The sequence below is a fragment of the Alosa alosa genome, chromosome 14 (assembly GCF_017589495.1).
Source record: "Alosa alosa isolate M-15738 ecotype Scorff River chromosome 14, AALO_Geno_1.1, whole genome shotgun sequence".
Lineage (NCBI taxonomy): Eukaryota > Metazoa > Chordata > Actinopteri > Clupeiformes > Clupeidae > Alosa > Alosa alosa.
The window spans coordinates 11,670,660-11,694,807 of record NC_063202.1 but is presented as its reverse complement, the minus strand read 5'-3'; the positions used below and the strand labels follow the sequence as shown (position 1 = coordinate 11,694,807).

At 40.8% G+C, this 24,148-nt stretch overlaps 2 protein-coding genes across 6 annotated transcripts in view; one reads left to right on the top strand and one right to left on the bottom strand.

Annotated features, from left to right (window-relative positions):
- Window positions 1-1,820: 1,820 nt before the first annotated feature.
- Window positions 1,821-22,094, top strand: LOC125307294 (creatine kinase U-type, mitochondrial-like). Of its 5 annotated transcripts, none has more exons than XM_048263188.1 (10): window positions 1,821-1,887; window positions 18,006-18,159; window positions 18,375-18,573; window positions 19,678-19,773; window positions 20,063-20,284; window positions 20,583-20,668; window positions 20,764-20,887; window positions 21,019-21,153; window positions 21,400-21,525; window positions 21,782-22,093. In XM_048263188.1, the coding sequence occupies exons 2-10, from the start codon at window positions 18,017-18,019 to the stop codon at window positions 21,890-21,892; spliced, it is 1,242 nt and encodes a 413-aa protein (XP_048119145.1). In that variant the 5' UTR covers window positions 1,821-1,887; window positions 18,006-18,016; the 3' UTR covers window positions 21,893-22,093. The 5 variants fall into 5 exon arrangements, with proteins under 5 accessions (XP_048119145.1, XP_048119149.1, XP_048119146.1 ...); XM_048263189.1 differs by having other exon boundaries at window positions 1,822-1,887; window positions 18,011-18,159; window positions 21,782-22,094; XM_048263192.1 differs by lacking the exon at window positions 21,782-22,093 and having other exon boundaries at window positions 20,764-20,897; window positions 21,400-21,505.
- The window catches only part of LOC125307296 (stereocilin), a 33,074-nt gene continuing 30,980 nt past the window's right edge, over window positions 22,055-24,148 (bottom strand). The window contains exons 29-31 of the mRNA XM_048263193.1: window positions 23,271-23,368; window positions 22,696-22,843; window positions 22,055-22,231 (exon numbers count right to left, since the gene is read on the bottom strand). Of these exons, the coding sequence (XP_048119150.1) occupies window positions 22,143-22,231; window positions 22,696-22,843; window positions 23,271-23,368 (335 nt within the window). The 3' untranslated portion in view covers window positions 22,055-22,142. The remainder of the gene's footprint in view (window positions 22,232-22,695; window positions 22,844-23,270; window positions 23,369-24,148) is intronic.

Sequence of the window (24,148 nt, the reverse complement as noted above, 5' to 3'; positions counted from 1 at the left end):
CGGCATCCTATTCAGCAGAAATGCGCGTGCGCAAGGCTTCACGACACCAATCTTGCTCCAGCGGCGAGTTCACAATACATGATTGGCAAGATGTCATCACAACACACCATATTGGCTCAATGTATTCACATCACACCACATGATTGGCTCAATGTATTTACATGTCGACGTTTTGCCGAGGAAGGGGTGGGATATATGTAGACAGGGTGCGATTTGTGTAAAAACTAGAGGGGGATGATTTTGAATAAGTTTGTAACCCCCTTTTTTTTTTTTTTTTTTTTTTAATGAACGAACGATTCATAGCCTAGTAATGTCATGGCTAATAATAGCCTATATTCATTTTGCCACCTTTATAACATTTACCTTTATCTTAGTTTTAGTTTACCGTTGATGTATGACTTTAAATAGCGAGTGTGCTTGGTATGATGATCAGCTCCTCTAATGCAGGGTAGGACTACATTTTGACAAGCATACAAATTCACCTTGTTCTTGCCCCATCTGAAATGACTCCTCTACTTTTGCTGCCTCCATCCTTTCTGTATTTGTTATGTAAAAAAATGTTGTATATGATGGCACTGAAGTCTTGAGTTAGTGAATTGGCTAACAGTGTTAGTTGGTAACCAAATAGCACACATTGCACTACACGCTGCGTACTGTAGGCTACGTGCCTTCTCTCTCCTGCTGATTTGCGTTCAGTAGCCAAGTGCGTAATATTGCAAAAGTTGAAAAAATAAAAGTGTTTATTGTAGCCTGCAGAAAATAAATAGCCTACTATCATACTGTCAGTTAATTGGCTACAGTGCAGTGAAGTTTGGAGAGTAAAGTTATAGGGCAACTTGAAGTTTTATGAAAATAATTTACGAACCAGAACATAAAGACAATGAAGCTTCTATTTCTTGCAGCTGTTAAAACACCCGCTAGATGGTTTAAATACCCACCAACATTCATTTTTGCAGTACAGATTATTTCTGAAAGTTATTTGTCTACTAGGCCTAGCCTACTGGCTGATTTATCAAACGAGTGCTTTCTCGTTCGTCCTCCGCAAACTACAGGTGTTTCGGTAGAGAGCCATTGAATAAGCGATGCCAAGCAATTTCTGTAACACTTTTTGTGACATTCAGCTAATATCTCCTCATTTAATGTAAGTTCCTTCGGACAATAGGCCTACGTTCTATACGTGGAGTTGTCCTCCATCTCAGTTGCATCAGTTTTCTAATTTTGAAGGTTCTAAAATATGACGATATGCTTCACTGAATCCTTCTCGTTTTCTTTCATTTGTCCAGCTAACTTTTCCATTGAAACTAGCCATTTATGATGGATTACATAGTCGACATTCTGAAATGTCCTGCACGATCAAGGCCAAATTAAGTTATCACGCAGCCACTGTGTCAGCAGCATGAGTGCTGATGGTGACAGTGCGTTTCTGATGTCAGATTATTATGTAGGCGATGAAAATAATTAAGCAGAGGGGAGGATATCAAGACCAGAGGGGGGGAAATCCCACCCATCCCCCCCTACAAATCGCACCCTGTGTGTAGACAACGGCCATATTGGCGTTACAAACTAACCCCATGCATTTCTATGGAGGATTTTTTGAGTGCTGTGTCTCCTCATTAGAAAGTCTCTGGTTTTTTACTGTAAACATTTTGTGTGTGCTGCAGTTCAGCATTCTAAAATAGATTTGAGAATTGTTTTTTGAACAGAGTAATTTTGTTCAAAGCAAAGATTCTAGAACAGAGCAAAGATTCTAGAACAGAGCTCTGTTCTAGAATCTTTGGTTCAAAGCTATTTGTGGTTGCTAAGGAAACCGTTATCCAGCAGGATAAGTTGGTTGTCATTGCCAGAGGAGTGGAGTCTTTGGTGGAATAATCTACCTTTCCTTGAAAAGTAAGTCTTACTTTATTCAGTGTCAAACAGCTAAATAATGTATTGCTTATTTTATTTGCTTATTATTTGCTGATTAAATTGACTGTGATCTGTTGGTAAATTTAAAAGCTTTAGAAACTTTAGATGCCAGCCAAAACTGAGAAAAATTAACAAGCTCTCTGCTAGCCTGCGCTAGTATAGCATGATTTGGTTTAGCATAGCATGTTTGTGAAAGCTGGTGAAAGCAATAACATTAGCAATAGGTGATTATTAGTTAGCCTGTTATCGTAAAAGCACATATTACCGCCCTTCCCCTATTTCCTATTACGTGTATGTGTCACTTAAGCACCCACACAATAGGCCTTTATCACGGCAGCGGAAGTAGGAAGTGAACAGCCCTGTTCCTGTGTGAGCACAGGTGTTTCTAATTAAGTGTCAGATTCGGCCACAGTTACTTCAACCAGAGGCCTCGTTAATGTTTTTAGGAACACCTGTGGTTTGCCTGCCAACAGGAAATTGAACAGCCCTGCTTCAGCTGCCCGTGGGCTGCCGTGATAAAGGCCTATTGTGTATCTATCGTAACACCCCCAATTATCACCACTTTTGTTCAGAAATTCTAAAACAACGATGTTTTTCAACACTTCAAAATAACATTTGCTAAATTAACCTGACATTTTTCAGTAGCCATAGGTGTGAAGATTTGAACAAAATCTGGTTTGTTTGTTAACGGGAGCATTTACTGCCTGAAATATCCGATTTTGTTTACCACGCTCTGAATTATAGTGCTGGCCTGATGGGTCGCCTATTTACACCGTTTCAACGGCACATGAACGGTTAGACCGAGAATTTCGTCGTGAAATTAAAATTCCACTGGAGCTCCAAGCGGTTGTGTACCGCAGCCTTACAACACTGTCTCCAGCTCTTTGAGTCACGGTAAAATGTCATTTTGGTACATAGCTAATTTAGATACACCTATGGTGTGGGTGGTTGCGTTTCTTTAGGAGTCTGCTATCTTGGTTTGTATAGAAATTGATATTAATACCAAAAATGACATTTTACCGTGACTCGAAGAGCTGTAAACAGTGTTGTAAGGCTGCTTGTACAAATCCACTTGAAGCTCCAGTGGAATTTTGATTTGCGACGAGAATTCTCGGTCTAACCGTTGATGTGCCGCGGAAATAGGCACCCACCAGCCCAGCACTAACTCCGTCAAAATCGGATATTTCAGGCAGTAAAAGCCCCGGTAAGAACCAAACCAGATTTTGTTCAAATCTACACACTAATGGCTACTAAAAAGTGTAAAGTTCATTTATCAAATGTTATTTTAAAGTATTAAAAAAACAAGCTTAACAACAACTTAATTTAGCCTACATTGTCCACGGCTAGCTGCTAACTTGAATTAACTTAACTTAAAGGGGAACTTGGCAACTATTTCAACGTAATAAACCCGTTTAGATTTAGGTGTTATTTCAGTTAGCCTATTAGCTGGTTTGATGCTCATTGAGCTCAATGCAAATCAAACCAGCTAATAGGCTAACTGAAATAACACCCATGCCAATCTCTAGGTATGGTGAAGGGTATGTGATGATGTGGGGCTATTTTAATTCCAAAGGCCAAGGTAACTTTATCAGGATGCACAGTATTCTGGATCCATGAAATAACTGGCCTTTAAAAATAAAAATCTGCCTGTCTCTATGGGAATTTAACATAGGGGTGGGAATACTTATGACCCCTGTATTTTAAGGAAGAACATTTATTTTTTTATGATACATTATTCATTCACTAAGAAAATTGGTGTCCTTAAAGGTTAGATATTTCCTCATTTTTCACTTAAGGCATTAAGATCAATTTCCAAAAGATGATTTTATATTCCTCTTTTCAGTCAACTTTAGCATGGGTGCCAATACTTTTGGCCATCACTGTATATCGAGAAAAAATAACTCACGTCTCATGCTTTTTTTTCTTTATATTTTTGTCTTAATGTCACTAGGAAGCATGCCAGTAGAAATATAGGCTATATTCATATTTGTAGGTGATTGTCTGGAATCTGGCAATATGAGAACCATTATGGTGGGATAGGCCTACTCTGGCTAAACAATTTACAAAAATGTTTGTACTGACATAAATCATTGAGTATAGGCCTACATTATAATTTTGGCCCAAAGTTGTAGACCATGTAGAAACTTGTTGCAATTGGCCTACCGATGCTAGTTGTCACATAAATTCATTGTTAATTTTCTCGCGAACCATTTATCACAGCAATTTGGCGCTAATATCATTGGAAAGCTTAGATTCCGGCCGTTCACGTGATATCTGCGTATGATATGCTATCTGTGTGACGGGTTTTCCGCAATTTTAGTTTAACCTGGACTTGAGCAGCTGGCACGTTCGTGATGAATAGTTTAATAATTCCCCCGCACAAGTGGTTTCATTTCAAAGATTCTACCGCGCTGCTATTCCACCAATCGAAATAGCCTACCAGAAATATGGGCATTCTAGAACATCTTGGAGGTCTGAGCTGAGCTTGCTTTGCTTTGACTGGCTTGAGCCTGTGCGTGAAGGGTGCGAACTGTACGCTTGGTCAGTGTTTTCTTTTTTATTCCAATTTCGGGTCTGTCAGTCACAGTGAAAACTGGGACTTTTCCGGGACAGGTCATCGAATGGGACTGTCCCTCGAAACCGGGACGCCTTGGTCACCCTAGACTACCGTCCCAGAAAGATAAGTGATAAACAAGAAACTCATTTTAAATCGTGTTTCTTACCTTATAACATCCACATAATTCTGCCAAACTTATGCTAACCGTTCGCTAGCTTGTAAACAAATCCATGTGCTTTATTGTTACCTTTTCCCACAGTTTGAAATAGCATAATGGCAATTTCTCCAGCAGAGGGGGAAATCCTGCCAAGTTTCCCTTTAACCTGATCTGAAGTGGGTTGGAAAAATAATAGATGCCTCCAGCTAGTTAATTAACATTAACATTCATTTTAGGTAATTTGTACCAACGTGTTTATTTACAATCCGCTAGTGTATCATGCTTAACAACGCCCCTTAGCTGTTGTAAAATCAATTTAACCTAAGGTCTCTCGGGACTTAAAACTGTTTCATAAAGGCACAGCAAGGAGAACTGTAACAATGTAGCACTAACGTTATCCATAATAACCAAGAAAGAATTGGCAATTCAATCCATGTTTATTCTATTTTTTAACCCAAATTATTCAAATTGATTTTAGGATTGCATTGTCACTTTGCAGATTAAAATACAATTTGTTGGAAATTATAGCAAATTGCAATATTAAATTACATAATGAATTGGCAATTGCATAATGTAATGTCTTTTTGAATTGCATATTGCAGATTGCATTCTCATTTGAATTAAGCTACACATATGCTTCCATACTTTGTCGTTAATAAAAGAAAAATGTAAATGTTGTCATATTAGGCTATTATTTGCCTTATGTGTGGGTTGACAAGGTAACTGACTATGACCATACATTTTAGCAGATGCAATGTCCTATATCCAATTATTAGCCTACTCATTGCGTTGTAGATGAAAACTATTTTAAAACGCACAGGCTGTAGTTCCTACCTGTAGTCCATGACAACGCAACATCTGGATATAACCTATGTCTCCCCAAGTGATTTAAAACGAAACAAATGTCAATTACTTATTTAGTTTGCTTTCTTGCAACATTGACATGATTAGGCTATGCATTTGATTTAAATGGCCAGGCTGCCAGTCGAGGCAAAAGCCAAATATCCAACAACAGTTGCAGACTCTTTGTCTGCTCGAACCACAATACCCGAGGGATGTGCGCGTCTATCGGTAAGTCCAACTTGCGTTGGCTTGATTTTGTCTGCCTGCAAATGTAGCCTAGGTTTAACCGGGTTTAACAAACTGCATGCACACTGGGTGCAGCAAATATTTCAGCTATCCACAAGTTTCTTACATCCCATATGTCTACTTAATTTTAGTAATTTTCGTTGGCTAGCCTATTGCGTAATACAACCTGTCCAAATATAGCATTTAGGGTTCATTATTTGTGTAGCCTAAAGTGACTCAATATTGATTCGCATTGTTTATTATCACATATGAACATCACATTAAATAACCTAGGACTTCAGAGACAGGGCAAATTCTTCCACCATTCCCAAAATGTTATCCCAACCAATGAAATAAATTTGCGCTTATAAGGAGGTGAAGCGTGTTCCCGAACAACTTCTTTTCCTCTGAGGGAATGTCCAATCTTCATCAACGACATACCGTTGTACCTTACGTTGTCTCCGTCTGTAACGTGGAATCTAATAGGCTAATTCTAGCTGGTGCCGAAAACGAACACCCATGAAACGCCATTTTTGTAAAGATGGCTGCGGTCAATTTTAAACTTTTTTGGCTGAAGTAGCTAGCCTAGCATGGTCCATTGAAATTAATGGGGGCGGGACTTAGTCACTCTCTCCAGTTATATATAATACCTCCATGCTGCAGACAGATCTTGCAGTTGCCTTCCACGATCTGCACGATCTGAAACACACCCTCATGACGTCATTTCAAAGACGTGATGGGGTCTAACCTAGCGTTCATGGGCTTCGGAAAAACCTTTCTCCGAGTGAAAACATCATCATTCCGCGTCATTCACGTCACTTAATAGGCGTGTTCGACTTGAGGCAGATCTGTGCAGATCTGACTTGATGTGATGCATGCTGGGTTAAACACAATGCATACTGGGATGGACGCAATGCTTGCTGGTTAGAAATTCTGTCCGACTTCTGTCAGCCGGGGAGGGACTTACCACCGTGACACCATGTCACATGACCTTAAAATATCGTGGGAGTCTTAGCCTGCAGACAGATCTTGCAGTTGCCTTCCACGAGCTAAAACACGCCCTCATGACGTCAGTTCAAAGACGTGATAGGGCCATTTAGGAGGAATGTCCTCATGACGATTATGACGGGAGTCTCATGCTGCTTCCTTATGTTGGAATATGCGAAAATAAACAGAAATCGAAGGGATACCTTCTTATACGTGATTTCTGCAACAATGGTAGGCTAGCCTACTGAAAACGTTTGGATATTCTGTTATTTTCTGCTGTTGGCTAAATAGATAGACACACATATAGGGGAAACACTTGATATTGAATTAATGTGCTACAATGCAGGCCTGTTAACTGTATGACAACAGTGGTTTATTTAAACTACATCATAAGAATTTATTTCGTCAGTCATCATGCTCATTTTAATGAACAGAATGAAAGTTCTGCTGTGTTTATTGCAAACAACATTCGCTGAAATCTCCCCGCGATGTCTCCCGCGAGTCACGTCAGGCAGACTGTAGCCTGTCTGTCCGGGATGAGCTGCCCTCTGTTGTAGCTCCTCCCGGCTAGCCTCTGAAGATCACGTTTACGTAGAAAGCCAGACCAAGTCAGATCTGCCTCAAGTCGAACACGCCTAATGTGTGAGTCAGAGGTCGGAAACTGGGGCTAGATTTTGCTAACAGAGTTGCCCAGTTAGGCGCTCGTCATCACTTTTGTCGTCACGTTGTAGTTCGTTTGTAGTCCATGTGGCCTTTCATGTCCAACAGTTTTAATGTGAACTTGGGAATTTGCCGTTTTTGTCACTTGAAAACTGCATATCTTTCTTTCACGAGCATCTTACACTATATTTATACAGTTGTTTGTTTAGGATTAGTGAGTGTATAACCTTTGTTGTGGCATCCGTGTTTGTCACACATTCTGATGGCAAAGCACATGAACACTTGCTGTCGGAAAAACAAAGTAGCCATGGGGGCGGTCCTTGTCATTCCGACGTGCCCTGAATGCACCCATAGACCTCTCCGGAATAAGTCCCGCCTCCGAAACATCCGGACCCACCCAACTTCCGGTTGTCGAATGTTTATGGGAAATAACATGGCATTTCGAAAAATCGTACCTGTCAAACTCTGTAGGTGACAAAGTAAAAAAAGCCGATTGGCCTACATACTTCTGCCATCTGGTTTCCACAGGATTTTTTGATTGTCGGTGGCGTTAAAGTAGTAAACGATTATTAATGCTAACCGGGAGCTAGTTCCGATGTACGCGGGCGGAGGAGGGCGTTAGATCTCGCTCACAACCAGTCACAACCTAACGTGATGGTCATTTTCACGTGTGATTCACGAGTGATTTCAGTGGTCTATAAAAGTAAATCGTTTGCAAGGTTCAGCCTCTTTTCAACACGACTTAACTTTGGTTTGACTGTGCTGAGAGTTTGTTGGCTGTTATTGAGATATTTGAAAAAGAACGAAATCGCCGACAAAGACACTAAAGACATGACGAGACGAGATTTTTGTCTTTGATAAGCAGACTAGGAATTAGGGATCGACCGATATGTTTTTTTCAGGGCCGATACCGATATCAATTATTACCAAAACAGGAGGCCGATAACCGATATGTAAAACCGATATGTCAGTTGTCAAAAACACTCTGCCTCAGTGAGAATCCTAAACTTTGTCTGTGTTCAGTCTTCGATCCTGATTGGCTGCATTCGTGCTAACTAACAAATCAGACGGTGTAGTGGGCGGGACAATGCTCTCGACCACAGAGTAGCAAATGCAGGGAGTGAGAGACGCTTTACAGACAAAGTAGCGCGTTTCATTCTTTATCCATTTCAATATCGGCTTATCGGTGGAAAAATGACCGATAACAATTATTATAAAAATGCTAAATATCGGCCCTAATAATCGGCCCGGCCGATAATTGGTCGACCCCTACTAGGAATCAGAGGCAAAGTCGTTTAGAGTCGATAGCTTTATTTTGCATGACCTTGATCAGAACAGTAACATTTTCAGAATGTATTAACAACCTATCAAACATGACGATTTCACGCAGGATTAGTGCCACCTCCGTAGACAGGCTCTGGTGCCACAAACTCCATTTCGGTGAAGACAAACTATGAAACATTGCCGTTGCTATGCAACCTTGACTCAGGGAGACGCGGCGTCCGAAGCGTGCGTTAGTTTAGTGCTTCGTACTGATATATTTCTACTTTAACGGCACCGACAATCAAAAAATCCAGTGGAAACTAGATGGCAGAAGTGTGTAGGCCAATCGGCCCACCATTTTTTTCTACTTCGCCACCTACAGATGTTTGACAGGTATGATATTTTGAAACGCCATGTTATTTCCCATAGACATTCGACGCCCGGAAGTTGGGTGGATCCGGATGCTTCGGAGGCGGGACTTATTCCGGAGTGGTCTATGGCATCCATCGAACATGATTCAGCCAATCACAATCAAGGACCGGAACTATCAGTTTTAGAAATGTTTATAATTGTGTTTATGGTTCTAAGCTGACAACTTACAACAATTAAAAAAAAAGAATAAAGTAAAAATAATGCTGGGCAGGAACGTGTGATGAATAAGGCCCTGTGTCCACCAATCGCATTTTTTGCGCTGACACTCATTTTCAGACCACTTCTGTCAAGTGTTTATTGAAAGGGGATTATAGGCCTACCTCTGTGATTACGACAACGTCAGAAGCTGTAGTCGGTTACCGTAGCCCAGAGCCGTATAAAGGTATACGGCTCTGCCGTAGCCTAGCCCAGAGCCTTATTATCGTCTACCAGAGGGAAGGAGGTTGAACAGTTTGTGACCAGGATGTGAGGGATCTGTAGAGATTTTTGCTGCCCTTTTCCTGACCCTGGACCGGTACAGGTCCTGGATGGAGGGAAGGTCAGCTCCAATGATCCTCTCTGCAGCCCTAATTGTCCGTTGCAGTCTGACCCTGTCCCGTTTGGTGGCTGACCCAAACCAGACAGTGATGGAGATGGAGATGACAGACTGAATAATGGCTGAGTAGAAAGTGGTCAGCAGCTCCTTAGGCAGATTAAACCAATGATGGTGGTGTCATCTGCAAACTTTAAGAGTTTTACAGTTGGGCTCTTTGAGATGTAGTCATTAGTGTAGAGGGAGAAGAGCAGTGGGGAAAGGACACACCCTTGTGGGGCGCCTGTACTGATGGACCGGGTTTTGGATGAGAACTCCCCAGTCTGACATGCTGCTGCCTGTCAGTCAGAAAGCTGATGATCCGAGGCAGACACTGAGTGAGCTTCTGATGTAGGAGTTCAGGCATGATGGTGTTCAACGCCGAGCTGAAGTCCACAAACAGGATCCTGGCATACGTCCCTGGGGAGTCGAGGTGGTGAAGGATGAATTCAGAATCAGAATCATTTATAGTTTTTTCTTTTCCACATGAAAAAGAAAAGACAAGGAATTTGACTTGGTGAAATGGTGCAAGACACATAAGAAGTAAATACAATATAATATAATATAGGCCTATATACTAATATGACAAAGCAGGGACAAAAACACTATGCAGAAAGGGGGGCTACATTTTGTTAAGGAGACCAAATGCAGAGGGGAAGAAACGTGGCGTGAGGTCCTGGTCATGATGGACCGCAGCCTCTTGCCAGGGGGGAGTGTCTCATAAAGACTGTGTCTGGGGTGGGAGGGGTCTTCAGCAATAATCTTTCCTGCCCACCTCAGGGTCCTGGAGGTGTACAGACTTTGGAGAGAAGGCAAGCTGCAGCCAATCACTCTCTCAGCAGAGCAAATGATGCGCTGAAGTCTTCCCCTGTCCTTGGCAGTGGCAGCAGCATACCAGATGGAGGAAGTGAGGATGGATTCTGTGATGGTAGAGTAGAAGTGCACCAACATCGACTTTGGCAGGTTGAATTTCCTCAACTGCCGCAAGAAGTACATCCTCTGGTGTGCTTTTTTGATGAGGGAGCTGATGCTCCCACTTCAGATCATGTGAGATGATGGTTCCCAGGAAGCGGAAGGACTCCACAGTGTTCACTGGGGAGTCATGGAGTATGATGGGGCTAGTAAGGCAGGGTTCCTCCTGAGGTACACAACTATCTCCACAGTTTTTGCAGCATTCAGCTCTATATTGTTGTCACTGCACCAGGTTAACAAACTGTCAATCTCTCTACTGTAGGCAGACTCATCTCCTCTAGAGATGAGTCCAATGAGGGTGGTGTCATCCGCAAACTTTAGGAGCTTGACAGACTTGTGACTGGAGGTGAAGTGGGCAGAGAGTGGAAGAGTTGGGAGAGAGTGTCCTGCAACCTAACTGGGATGATGGTGTTGAAGGCAGAACTAAAGTCCACAAAGACTATCCTGGCATAGGTGCCTGCACACTCCAACTGCTGGAGGATGAAGTGTAGTGCCATGTTGACTGCATCATCCACAGACCTATTGGCTTTGCAGGCAAATTGCAGGGGATCCAGATGGGGGTCGGTGATGGATTAGAGGTGGGACAGCATGAGGCGCTCAAATGACTTCATGACCACAGAGGTCAAGGCTACAGGTCTGTAGTCATTGAGGCCTGTGATCTTTGATTTTGACTGGTACATGGCATGTCTCCAACAAGGTGTTGAATATGTCGGTAAACACAGGAGACAGCTGATCTGAGCGGCCCCGCTGCTTTACAGGGGTTCTGCTTCTTAAAAACACTGTTTACATCTCTCTCTAAATTGCAGTCCCATATTGATGGCATCATCCACCGATCTGTTTGCCCTGTAGGCTATGCATTGGTGATGGCACCAAATTAAAAAAGTATAATGTCCTGATTGGGGAAACTTTTAGTTTCTTTTTCTAGTTGATATAGACGGTTCACTCAATTTAAAGGCAATTGATGACAACAACTGGATAACAATAGCCTGCCCTTGCTAGCTCACTGGGGAAAAAGAGTTATCTTACTGAGGTTCTTACCTTGCCTGAAAGCTAGCCAGCTGAGCTGACGTTCACAAGTCAGTTCAGCTGTTCTGTCCTCATCTTTCTTCTTCATGCATATTGTCTTTCAGAGTTTAAAGTGTATGTAGCGACTTGATTCCAAAGCAAAGCAGTCGCTGAGAGGCTAAGGTATGGGTGTAGCTGATTGTATGACGCGCTGTTCCAAACAAAATATCCGCTGAGATCCAGATGCGTTTGACGGGTTTATTGAAAAAGGTAGTCCAACTTAATCCAGTAATCCAGTAATAATAACGTGCTCAAAGTAAAAAGAAAATGTAGGCTAAACAGAGTTCAACAGCGGAGCAGCGTAACAGCGGTCAACAAGAAATACGGCCTCCCCGTAACTCACCCTCTCTCTGGCTACTTCCGCCCGTGCCTGTGCACCTGCCATTAAATTAATTGTTACCGCCCCCAATTACCGTGATAAGCAAATTAAACAACAAAAGTAACAAAATATAATAACCCAAGTAACCCAAATATAAACCATTAAACTATATTACTTAACATTTCATAATAATCAGATTGTATATAATAATAATAATAATAATAATAATAATAATAATAAACACCTTCATGGCTCCTACAGTGTATATGTCAGGTTAAAAACATTTTTCACAAATGAAGGGACATGAAGCAAGATAGTAGTGAGTAGTGATTTTTCTTGAAAAATCAACTTTAAATACAATAGAACAATATTTACAGTTATTTTTATAACTGAATTTATGAACATTCCAGACACAGTGATGACCTCATAAGAGGGACTCCAGCAAAGTTGAGCATAGGGGAGAGTGGGTTTTAACTGCATTTTCTTTTACACTGATAAAGGCCAAAAATGTCCTCTATGACATGCCAGTGGTTCATAAGCATGAGCCTGAATGGCAGGGACAAAGTAAAGACGAATAGGCTACAAAATGTAGGTAAATCATGGCCATCAGTGGGAAATTGATTAGGGGTGTGAGTAGGATCGGATCACTATTAGTATGTATCATGGCTTCAAAATGGCAGTTGTGTCATTTGCCATCACATAGGCTTTCTTATAAGTAGAATTAGATAGCAAATTAATAGTCTGTCTATAGCTAACATTAGTTGATAAGCAGATGGATATATAAAGAGCAAATGTGTAGTAGCCCATATACACTGATGGTTTTATAGTCAGGTCTCTATTAGTTAGATAGCCTGTGGTGTCATTTATAAAAAATATAGTGGGCTAAGTTAGGTTAAGCTATGAACCCTAGTGCTAACTAAAAAGTCAGTTCATGATAGTAGCTTAGTCAACACGTTATCATTTTTGCCAAACGAAAAAATAGTAATCCAGATTTCACTTGAAAATCAGAGTAGCTCCTGTTGACAGGTCTACGTTAGCTGCCAGCTGCAGACAACACGGAATGGTTCGCTTGAAGGATCCATAGCCTATACTAGGTGCTGCCAGCTTTGGATGCAACTTTGCCTGACAGCCCCTCACGTCGACTCGTCCAGGCACTTAGGCACATATTTTGTTCATTCCTGTAGGCTACTGTCTGTCATGTTCAATAATGTGGTTATGTACAGTAGGCCTATCACTATTTATGACTGAGTAGACTACGTTAGTTCAGCCAGAAAATAGTCTTCAAACTCTTAAAGAAGCACTATGTAGGTCTGGTTATTCCTATTCAGGTGCAGGTGTATTGCTATTAGGCTTCGTTATTTTTTGACTCCCAAAATGGCGGCGTTAATATCAGAGAGGGTTAAAGCGGAGCGAGAGGCGCAAACGTTCGACAATTTCCGCATTCGATCATTGCAAGGGGTGGGAAATCCCCCTTTATGCAGACCAGAGTAAACCCTCGCTGCACTAATGTCAATGGAGACTTGTGGAATTTTACCAATAAATTGGTCATTATGTCTTTCTGGATTTGTTGAGGGTTTTTTGGAAAAAATTGTCATAATCTATAAGTGTTTGGGATCATTTCAAGCCTAAAAGTGTAATTTTCGGATTTGTAATAAAATAACTTAATATCAGACCATGCTGCTGCCAGTTACTGTCCGGTTGTTAGCATGCTAGCTAGCCTCTTAGCTAAGGTAACATTTTAAACGGAGAACTTAAGTGTAATTTCTTTGAAATGACAACTAGCTGAATAACATTACTGACATAAAGTTGATAGTTTATACTCAAGTGAATTTGCAACAGTATATTAAGTTTAAGCAAAGTCCTTCAACTACTAGTCACTTGTTAGCGCATAGCTGTATTGCCATAGCTACTCCCATCCACTTGTATAGCATTTTTAAGCTTAGTTAGCTAGCTAGCTCGGTTCACATGACTAATTAAATTATTCATATCATGTCCTAAAGAATGATTCATTGGTATCATACATGATTATAGACAATAATACTGTGAACACAATTATGTTTATCTGTTCTTATTGCTTATTAAGAGAGAAAGTTTATTTAGTGACGTAAGGTGACACTCCCACTTATGCAGACCGGAACTGTCCCGTTTTGCTCCCATAGTAACGAATTACGTTGCTCTATCTTGCTAGTAATCAAGGATCTTTGTTAATATCTTTATTACAGTGCATGAAAATGCACTGTTCTGTTATCCGAAGTCTTCTTCTTATTATTACAGTGCTGTTATCCGAAGTCTTCTTCTTCTTCTTCTTCTTCTTCTTCTTCTTATTCTTCCCACCAAATTTCTGCGTCTAATTCAGCTTTAACCGTTTAACGTAGAAACTTCGTTCAAACTTTGTAACGTAGGTCTTGAAAAGGACACCTGGGGAATGTATTTTTCACTTTTGTAAACTTTATTTTTGAGATATTAATAAAAAACTAGAAAATGTAATTTAATTTCGAGGAAATTACCAGTGCATGAAAATATAAACATACTGTATATTAACATAAAATGCCAAACAAACTTTTATTTGGAAACAGTTGGCAGGAGTCATAGTTGATAACAACTGACAGTTGAAATGTCTAAACAGTTAAATAGTTGAGTAGTTTAAATAGTTAAATTATTTAATAGTGAATTATTGTAGTGAGGACATTTATTTTGAAACAGTTGTGGGCAGAGGAAATAGGAACAGAATCTGTAGTCTTAAGAGAGCCAGATTGTATGCTTAAAGCCTGAGACAGAGTATATAGTTTAAAAGTGGAAAATAGATAGTATAATGGATGTTGATAGACAGAAAGTTGAATGGATGTTGATAGGCAGATTGTTTAATGGATGTTGGTGGATAGTTTAATGGGTGGATGAGTGAATGGTTTGAAGAGGATGAATGGATAGAAAGTTGGATGGAATGTGCCTTATATCCTTGTAGAATGGAGAGACACAGAGTGAGTTGGCCTAGTTAAGCAGAAAGCAGTTGATACAGGTGCAATCAGTTTAACTGGCCCTTTGATGGGTCCTAGTAGTGAGCAGCTGGAAGTTGATACAGGTGCAAATCAAGTTAATTAGCCCATTGTGATGTCACCAGCCCATGTTAAGTCTATGGGGAAAAATAAGCTTGTTACAGTGCATGAAAATGCACTGTTCTGTTATCCGAAGTCTTCTTATTATTACAGTGCATGAAAATGCACTGTACTGTTATTCCAAGGCTTTTTCTTCTTATTATTACAGTGCATGAAAATGCACTGTACTGTTATTCCAAGGCTTTTTCTTCTTCTTCTTCTTCTTCTTCTTATTCTTCTTCTTCTAACGCAGTTAATGCAGCTTAAACCGCGGTAACGTAGAAACTTCATTCAAACTATGTTACGAGGTCTTACTTAGGACATGTGGGCTTTGTATTTTTCAACTTTGTAACTTTTATACTTTTTAAACTATTAATTAAAAACTAGTCAAAATTTCCCCATAGACTTAACATGGGCTGATGACATCACAATAGAGCCGTTAAGCAATTAGAATCCTATGGCAGGTGTTCGGGCCACCTGGACCAACTGCCAGTCTCAGGCTTTAAGCATACAAACTGGCCCTATTAAGACTACACACCCTATTCAACTGCTTCCTCTGCCAAAAACTGTTTCAGAATAAAAGTCCTCACTACAATATTTCACTGTTAAACAATTTAACCCTTTAAACTACTGAACCTTTTAACTGTTCAGCCATTGTAACTGTTACTTGTCATCAACTATGACTCCTACCCACTGGAGCTAGTTAGCTAAGTTAGCTAAGTCACATGGTTAGCATAGTTAGCATGCTAGCATGCTAGTTACCATTTTTAGCAAAACTGCTTAAAATGATTAGCTAAGTTAGCTAAGTCACATGGTTAGCATAGTTAGCATGCTAACATGTTAGCATGCTAGTTAGCATTTTTAGCAAAACTGCTAAAAATGATTAGCTAAGTTAGCTTAGTCACATGGTTAGCATAGTTAGCATGCTAACATGCTAGTTACCATTTTTAGCAAAACTGCTTAAAATGATTAGCTAAGTTAGCTAAGTCACATGGTTAGCATAGTTAGCATGCTAGCATGCTAACATATTAGCATGCTAGTTAGCATTTTTAGCAAAACTGCTTAAAATGATTAGTTAAGTCAGCTAAGTAACATGGTTAGATAGTTAGCATGTTAGCATGCTAGTTAGCATAACTGCTAAAAATAATTAGCTAAGTTAGCTAAGTCACATGGTTAAGATACTTAAGATTTTAACATTGTTAGCATGCTAGTTAGCATAGTAACTTGGTTAACATTATTATCTTTGTTAATATAGTTAGCATAACTGCTAGCAAACATTAGAGCCATTCCAAGTGTCAGTTATTGTCAACTATCTACCTAAATAATTTAACCATTTAAACTATCCACTTATTTAACCGTTCAATCATTCCAACTATATTAAACCTTATCTACCAAGTAAATTATTTACCTATATAAACTATCCACCTATTTAACTGTTGAGTCATTCCAACTATATTAAACCTCATCTACCTAGCAACCAATATAGTTTGTTTTTACTCTGTATGATATTTGACATCATATTTTTTGCATTTTCATGCACTGTATTTCCTTCAGGAAATGCTTTTCTAGTTATTATTACAGTGCATGGAAATGCACTGTTCTGTTATCCGAAGTCTTCTTCTTATTATTATTATTACAGTGCATGGAAATGCACTGTTCGGTTATCCTTCTTCTTCTTCTTCTTCTTCTTCTTCCCACCAAATTTCTGCATCTAATTCAGCTTTAACCGTTTAATGTAGAAACTTCGTTCAAACTTTGTAACGTAGATCTTGAAAAGGACACGTGGGGAATGTATTTTTCACTTTTGTAAACTTTATACTTTTTGAGATATTAATAAAAACAAGCTTATTTTTTCCCCATAGACTTTGCATTAGCACTATGACATCACAATGGACTAATTAACTTGATTTGCACCTGTATCAACTTCCAGCTGCTCACTATTAGGACCCATCAAAGGGCCAGTTAAACTGATTGCACCTGTATCAACTGCTTTCTGCTTAACTAGGCCAACTCTCTCTGTGTCTCTCCATTCTACAAGGATATAAGGCACATTCCATCCAACTTTCTATCCATTCATCCTCTTCAAACCATTCACTCATCCACCCATTAAACTATCCATCAACATCCATTAAACAATCTGCCTATCAACATCCATTCAACTTTCTGTCTATCAAAATCCATTACACTATCTACATTCAACTTTTAAACTATACTCTGTCTCAGGCTTTAAGCATACAATCTGGCTCTCTTAAGACTATTATTTCCTCTGCCCACAACTGTTTCAAAATAAATGTCCTCACTACAATAATTCACTATTAAATAATTTAACTATTTAAACTACTCAACTATTTAACTGTTCAGCCATTTCAACTGTCAGTTGTTATCAACTATGACTCTTGCCAACTGTTTCCAAATAAAAGTTAGTTTGGCATTTTATGTTAATATACAGTATGTTTATATTTTCATGCACTGGTAATTTCCTCGAAATTACATTTTCTAGTTCTGGTTGTTATGGGAACAAGGAATAGTGACATAGGTCGGATTCCGTAGCCTAGTTGAAAACACCGGTAACCTAGCAACAACTCAATAACTTCTAGCTGGTAGATCTGCTGTGGTAGATCGGTCGCTATATGTCTGCGGCTCTGCAGCTGGATGGACACAGCTCTGCAATTGGTGGACACAGGCCCTAATGTGTTCTATGAGAAGTTGTTGCATTCTTTTTATTTATTCACTTTTCATTTGCTGATTAAATTGACTTTGTTTAGAGGGTTTAGATGCCAGCCAAAACAATGACAATGTGTTTTATTATTATTATTATTATTATTATTATTAACAGGTAAATTGTCATTTAAAGTAATATCCATTAATCTTCAGTTAAAATTGTCTATGATTTTGTTGACAATATGTTACTTTGTGACCAATTTAACATTAGGGTAAAACATCTGTTTTTCTTTCAGAATAGCTGAAAATGGCAGGCGTTTTCTCTAGGGTTCTGTCCTCTTGGACAAACATTATGTCTGTGATAGGAGTAGGAACTGTTGCCACAGGCTTACTGTTGAACCAGTATCAGGTCAGCGCAGGGACAGGGGTCAGAAAGCTCTATCCTCCCAGGTAAAGCAGTATTTTCCTTGCAGCTCGTATACTGACACTCCAGTGGGTCACTGACTTGAGTATGTTTGATTTCCATGGTCAGAAATTAGGCTTAAACTTCCCCCATGTATACGGACGACTTAGAATTATATTAGCGTGAAGGCATTGCAGATAGTCGTTTCCAAATTGCCTTTTGTACACATCACATTTTTTTTTTGTTCTCATATCCATGGCAGTGCAGAGTACCCTGATTTGCGAAAACATCAGAATTGCATGGCCAGTCACCTCACGCCAGCTATGTATGCCAAACTATGTGACAAAAGAACACCCGGAGGCTACACTCTTGATCAAGCCATCCAGACTGGAGTGGACAACCCAGGACATCCTTTCATCAAGACCGTGGGCTGTGTAGCAGGCGATGAGGAGTCATATGAGGTGCTAAGGAATCACTGTACACATTGTGAACACAGCTTATATCCTAAATGTTAAAATGTACTGCAGTGGTGATTCTTAACTTTCTCTATTTGCATATATGTTCTTCTTAATTATACAAGGGATTATGCTCTATTGATCAAAACTAATCTGACTAACTTGACTACCGGTCATCTAAAATAGTTAATTTATACACTCAATACTTGTTCTGGCTGCTTTTGCACAAATTACTTCATCAATGTGGTGTGGTATGGATGGAGGCACTCAGCCTATGGCACTTGCTTATGGAAGCCCAGGTTGCTTTGATAGCGACCTTGAGGTCATTTGTATTGTTGGGCCTGGCGTCTTTCATTTGCCTCTTGACAGTAAGCCATAGATTCTCTGTGGGATTAATGTCAGACAATGTCTGGCCAATTAAGTACAGTACAGTAATACCATGGTAAGCAAACTGGACTTCAAGCAACTTGGATTCTGTCCCTCCACTCTTCCTCCAGACTCTTGGGACATTGATTGGACCCTGATATCCAAATGAAATGCACATTCTGTTTTTATGCGAAAAGAGGAGTTTGGACCACTGAGCAACGGTCCAGTTCTGTCTTGCCCAGGCAAGACGCTCTAACCTTGTCTACAAGGTTAGAGCGTCTAGAGCTCTGTCTAGAGCTCTGTTCTAGAATCTTTGCTGCCCACCTTCTGTGGCTTACCCTCCATGTGGAGGGTGTCAATGAGCCTTCTGGACAACTACTGTATCAAGTCTGCAGTCTTCCCCATGATTGTGGTTGTGTTTACTGAACCAGACTAAGTTTAAAGGCTCAGCAAACCCACATGTCTGTATTATAACCTCTTTACTCTAATATTCTGAGATACAAATTTTTGGTTTTCATGACCTGTAAACCGTAATAATCAAGATTACAAAAAAAAATGTCTTGACACATTTCACTTTATATTTAATGAATCTAGAATATATGAAGATCCACCTTTTGAACTAAATTAGGGGGTAAAAATGTACTTTTCCATGATATTCTAATTTTATGAAACCCACCTGTATGTCTTCCTTCAATCACAACAAATTAAAACTAGAATCTGCTGTGATGTTTTGTTGATTGCCAGGTGTTTGCTGACCTGTTTGATCCTGTGATCAAGGAGAGGCATAATGGTTATGACCCACGCACAATGACACACACTACAGACCTGGATGCAAGCAAGGTACAGTGCAGTGCTTTTCAATCCAAAACTTCCTTCTGAAAGTATCTATGTAATTGGGTATACTTAAGGAGATGGTACATAGAATACAATGAAATAGTGTAAAAACATTAAACAGCCACCATTCTTACCACAAGTTTGTTACTGTTGTCATTGATGATGTAGGGCTTTGCTTTTGATCAATTCAGTACCTTGCCCAGTAAATTCAACACCATGGCCCAATGGTAAGTCAAATGGAAATGTCTTCTCCTCCTCACATAACCTCTCTGCTTGCTGATGTTCATCCCACCAGATCCGCTCGGGCGTTTTTGACGAGCGCTACGTTCTGTCATCCCGTGTGCGGACGGGCCGTTGCATCCGAGGCCTGAGCTTGCCGCCTGCGTGCACCCGAGCGGAGAGACGAGAGGTGGAGAGGGTGGTGGTGGATGCACTCAACGGCCTGAGAGGGGAGATGGCTGGCCAGTACTTCAGCCTCGCCAACATGACTGATCAGGAGCAGCAGCAGCTCATTGATGTAAGAGGGGGAAAAAATAATACATACAGAAAGAAAATAAGCCCCTGCTTCAGGAGATCCACATATGGCAATAATAAAAGTCTTAAATGTATTGCCAAGTTGTCAACATTTGATGCTGAGTTGTTTCAGAGCACAGACAAATAACCAAAGGAAAATCTTTTCTGAAATCTGACTTTTACTTTAATTGTTTACAGAGCTGTACTGTCAGCATCCATAACAAAACCTGATTTAGTTTCCTGTTGCGAACATAGATCAGAATGAGAGTGAATCCAGCTACTGATTCTGTTTCTGCTTACAGGATCACTTCCTGTTTGATAAGCCAGTCTCACCTCTGCTGACGTGCGCTGGGATGGCTCGTGATTGGCCAGACGCAAGAGGTATTTGGTGAGTACATGGCCAATGGGATGCCAATGTATATTCACAAAAGGGTAAGCTTGTTAATGGCTGTAAACTGAACACTGCAACAATCTCGCTTCTAGGCACAACCATCAAAAGACCTTCCTTGTGTGGGTCAACGAGGAGGATCACACTCGTGTCATCTCCATGGAGAAAGGAGGCAACATGAAGAGAGTGTTTGAACGCTTCTGCCATGGTCTGCTAGAGGTAAAATATTGTGAGTTAACAAAGCAGTAGTAATAGAGCTAATGCAGCACAGTAGACAGTCATCTCTTTTCTGTGATCTGGTTTATGGTTATCCGGTTGGTTCAGTTGTAGCTCTTTGTTGGGGTTGACAGGTGGAGAGGCTGATCAAGGAGAAAGGCTGGGAGTTCATGTGGAACAAAAGGCTTGGCTACATCCTCACTTGCCCATCCAACCTGGGCACTGGCCTCAGGGCTGGTGTGCACGTCAACCTGCCCCGCCTGGCCAAGGTGAGCTCCTTTCTCCTTTCAAGTCTTCATCCAGTGCATCTGCTATGGACCCTTTCAAGAGAGTTCCATTATCAGCATCATAGTTGGCCCCACAAGACTTCCTTTTTAACGTTCCATATGTTATCTTAATGCAGAGGAAGTAGATTGGGGCCCAAATAGAACGTTCAAGCATTGTTTTTGTTTTTATTATTGAAAGGGTCTATAAGATTGGACCTGTGGTGTGTTGATTGGTGTTTTTGTTTTTAGGACCCACGATTTAACCAGATCCTGGACAGCCTGAGACTGCAGAAGAGAGGCACGGGCGGTGTGGACAGCGCTACCACAGGAACCACATTTGACATCTCTAACCTGGACCGACTGGGCAGATCTGAGGTGAGATAGCCCAGGCCGGGAACATGCCTGCTCTTATAATACATTTGAAGTTATTTTTTGTGATATTGCGAATGGCGACACTGTGAGGAAAGAAAACTATCAGACTTGACTGACAATAAAGTATGATGATCATCATCATCATTTACTTTTAGTCATAATGATTCCACAGCCACTCATGCCTTCAACCTCCCAGTGAAGTGTCTTCACTGATGACATGAACGCTGAGCCCCTCATGGGTTTTCTTTGCCGCATGCAGGTTCAGCTGGTACAGAGCGTGATCGACGGAGTGAACTACCTGATTGAGTGCGAGAAGAGGTTGGAGAGGGGACAGAGCATCACCATCCCTGCCCCCACAGTGCGCAAGTAGTACACTAGCAGCACTTAAGCTCCATCAGCACCATCCAGAAGCATCTCAAGAGCCATCACTAGTCCTCTCAACTGGAATTAATTTGGTTGTGTCCACTAAACATTAGCAACAAAGCAAAAAAACATCTCCCACTCATTCACCAGAGCAAAAATGACAAGGATGTTGAAAAGAGCAAGTTTAATTACAAATGTAAGAATTCAATAAAGAGCCATGAATAAATAAAGTGAATAAATCTCCATTCTCTTCTTTTTCACAGTAGATGCCATAATATACAACACAGGGACAGTGAGCACACAGTGAAGCTATCAGTGGGCCACTCTGAAACGCCTCCATTACGACCTGTGGAGAAAAACATGGTTATAATTTCATTACAGAGTTATCTCTTAATTATCTCAGCACATGCCCAGGTCTGGTATAATGTTATTACTGTTGTCAAATGCGCTCCTGGGATAAAAATGGGCTGTTATTGTCTGTTTCATAATGAAACTGAAAGACCAAGCTTCATGTGGAGAGCTGTGCTTGTAAAGTTGATGATTATTTTATTATACTGGACTGATACATTTCAAATGAGACCTGCAGTGCCCTCTTTAATAACATCTGACCAAAAGCCTGCTTTAGATGCTAAGTTAGCAGGGTCAAGACTGTGGGAAGGTGACACTACGCTGTGTTATTTTTGTCTACCTACACTTTTTAACGTCCTTCGCTTCAGTCTCATCCTTATTATACAAATGAAACCCTATTTTGTACGCTGCACACACACACACACACACACACACACACGCTGGCCCTGGGTGAGGTCTGACCTCGGTGCTCTAGGATGACCTCCCCTTCGTACAGGGCCAGGTTGAGGGCCTGCTTCTGCTGGCTGTCCAGCTCGGCCCACTGCTCCTCCGTGACAGCAGAGGCCTGCTCCGGGCCCAACCAGGACAGCTGGGATGTGCTCAGCACCACCTAAGCCACACACAGACACATACACACACAGACAGACAGTAGAGGGTGAAGGAGGGTAGGGGTTGTGCTCCTGTTGGGATGCAGACTGAGCACATTTACATAGATGCAGTTGGCAAGGGACAGAATGTTCTTTTGTTGTTTACAAAAAGTATACAATCCATGTACTTGGCATGCTGAACAACACCCAAACTTTTTCTGGCATTGAATATTGATGCATAAAAAAACACAACAACAAAGGTAGGGTTATAAACAATTAATGTGACATCATCGCGTAAATAAGGAAACCACCCATGTTCTGTCCCTGCTGACTTCACCTATGGCTCCAAAAGAGGTGCAAACAACTCATAATACAAAACTGAAGTTGCAATAAATAATAATGGGTTTAAACATGCAGACTGTTTCTGCAAGGGTAAGAGTGAAGACATACGGAGAGTTTGTGGGGTGGGATGAGAGCAATGGCAGCCGGCGTGAGGCCCTGGATCTGATCCTTCACCAGAGCAGACATCAACATGTCTTCCAGACCCACTGCAGGGAGGCCAATAGAGAGAGAGGGAGAGAGGGGGATTAGCAAAAATGTTAATAAATATATGAAAATGGGTAGGATAATGGACTTTCCAAAGACAAAATATGTGGACAGAGGAGCTTCTTAACAGCCCTAAAACCATTTTATCTTCCGTCAAGGTCCATCCAGCTGGCCAGCAGGGCTGGAGTAAATCTATTCTCTGGCTCGCTGGTAAATGTGTTGCCTGGATGGAAAATGAGGCAGCTGGAAGCATAATGTGATTGATAGAAATGGTGTCCAGTCTCCTGCTTCTCCTGGAGGGATGGCTAAGTGCGGTGTGAGAGTTGCACTTCATCAGCGATCCTGATTTGTGACACACTTCAGCCCGAATAACATTCCCTCACACATCATCTTAGGTTACAAACACAAAACTACGTGGCTGCTTGGTTATGACCATTTGCTTTTGTTGCACCCCAAGGAAAGTAAAAGCACTCAAGGTTTCATTAGGGGAGTCTGGAAATAATGAGAAATATGGGGACAATTTAAGGGTTTACTGTATGCTATGTTGTTGTTTTCCCCCACACAGAACAGAGAGCTTTCTTCTGGGTGGAAAAAAAGAAATTGTACTATTTTGTTCCTATACTTCCAAAGACAAATTGCTACCATAACAGGCTCCACCTGGGTCAGGCTTTCAGGTTCCTTATTCACGAGACTTCAGAGACCAGCAGGAGAGCAGTGAAATAATGTCACCAGTGTGTGTGTGTGATATCAGTATAGGGGTGTATCGGATAGCCCATATAATG

What these genes read in the sequence shown, in the direction of transcription:
- LOC125307294 (XM_048263189.1), top strand. Translation starts at nt 18,017, where the DNA reads ATGGCAGGCGTTTTCTCTAGGGTTCTGTCCTCTTGGACAAACATTATG. An exon ending in TCTGCCATGGTCTGCTAGAG is followed by an intron (nt 20,888 to 21,018) that starts GTAAAATATTGT and finishes TGGGGTTGACAG; the next exon opens with GTGGAGAGGCTGATCAAGGA. An exon ending in ACCTGCCCCGCCTGGCCAAG is followed by an intron (nt 21,154 to 21,399) that starts GTGAGCTCCTTT and finishes TTTTGTTTTTAG; the next exon opens with GACCCACGATTTAACCAGAT.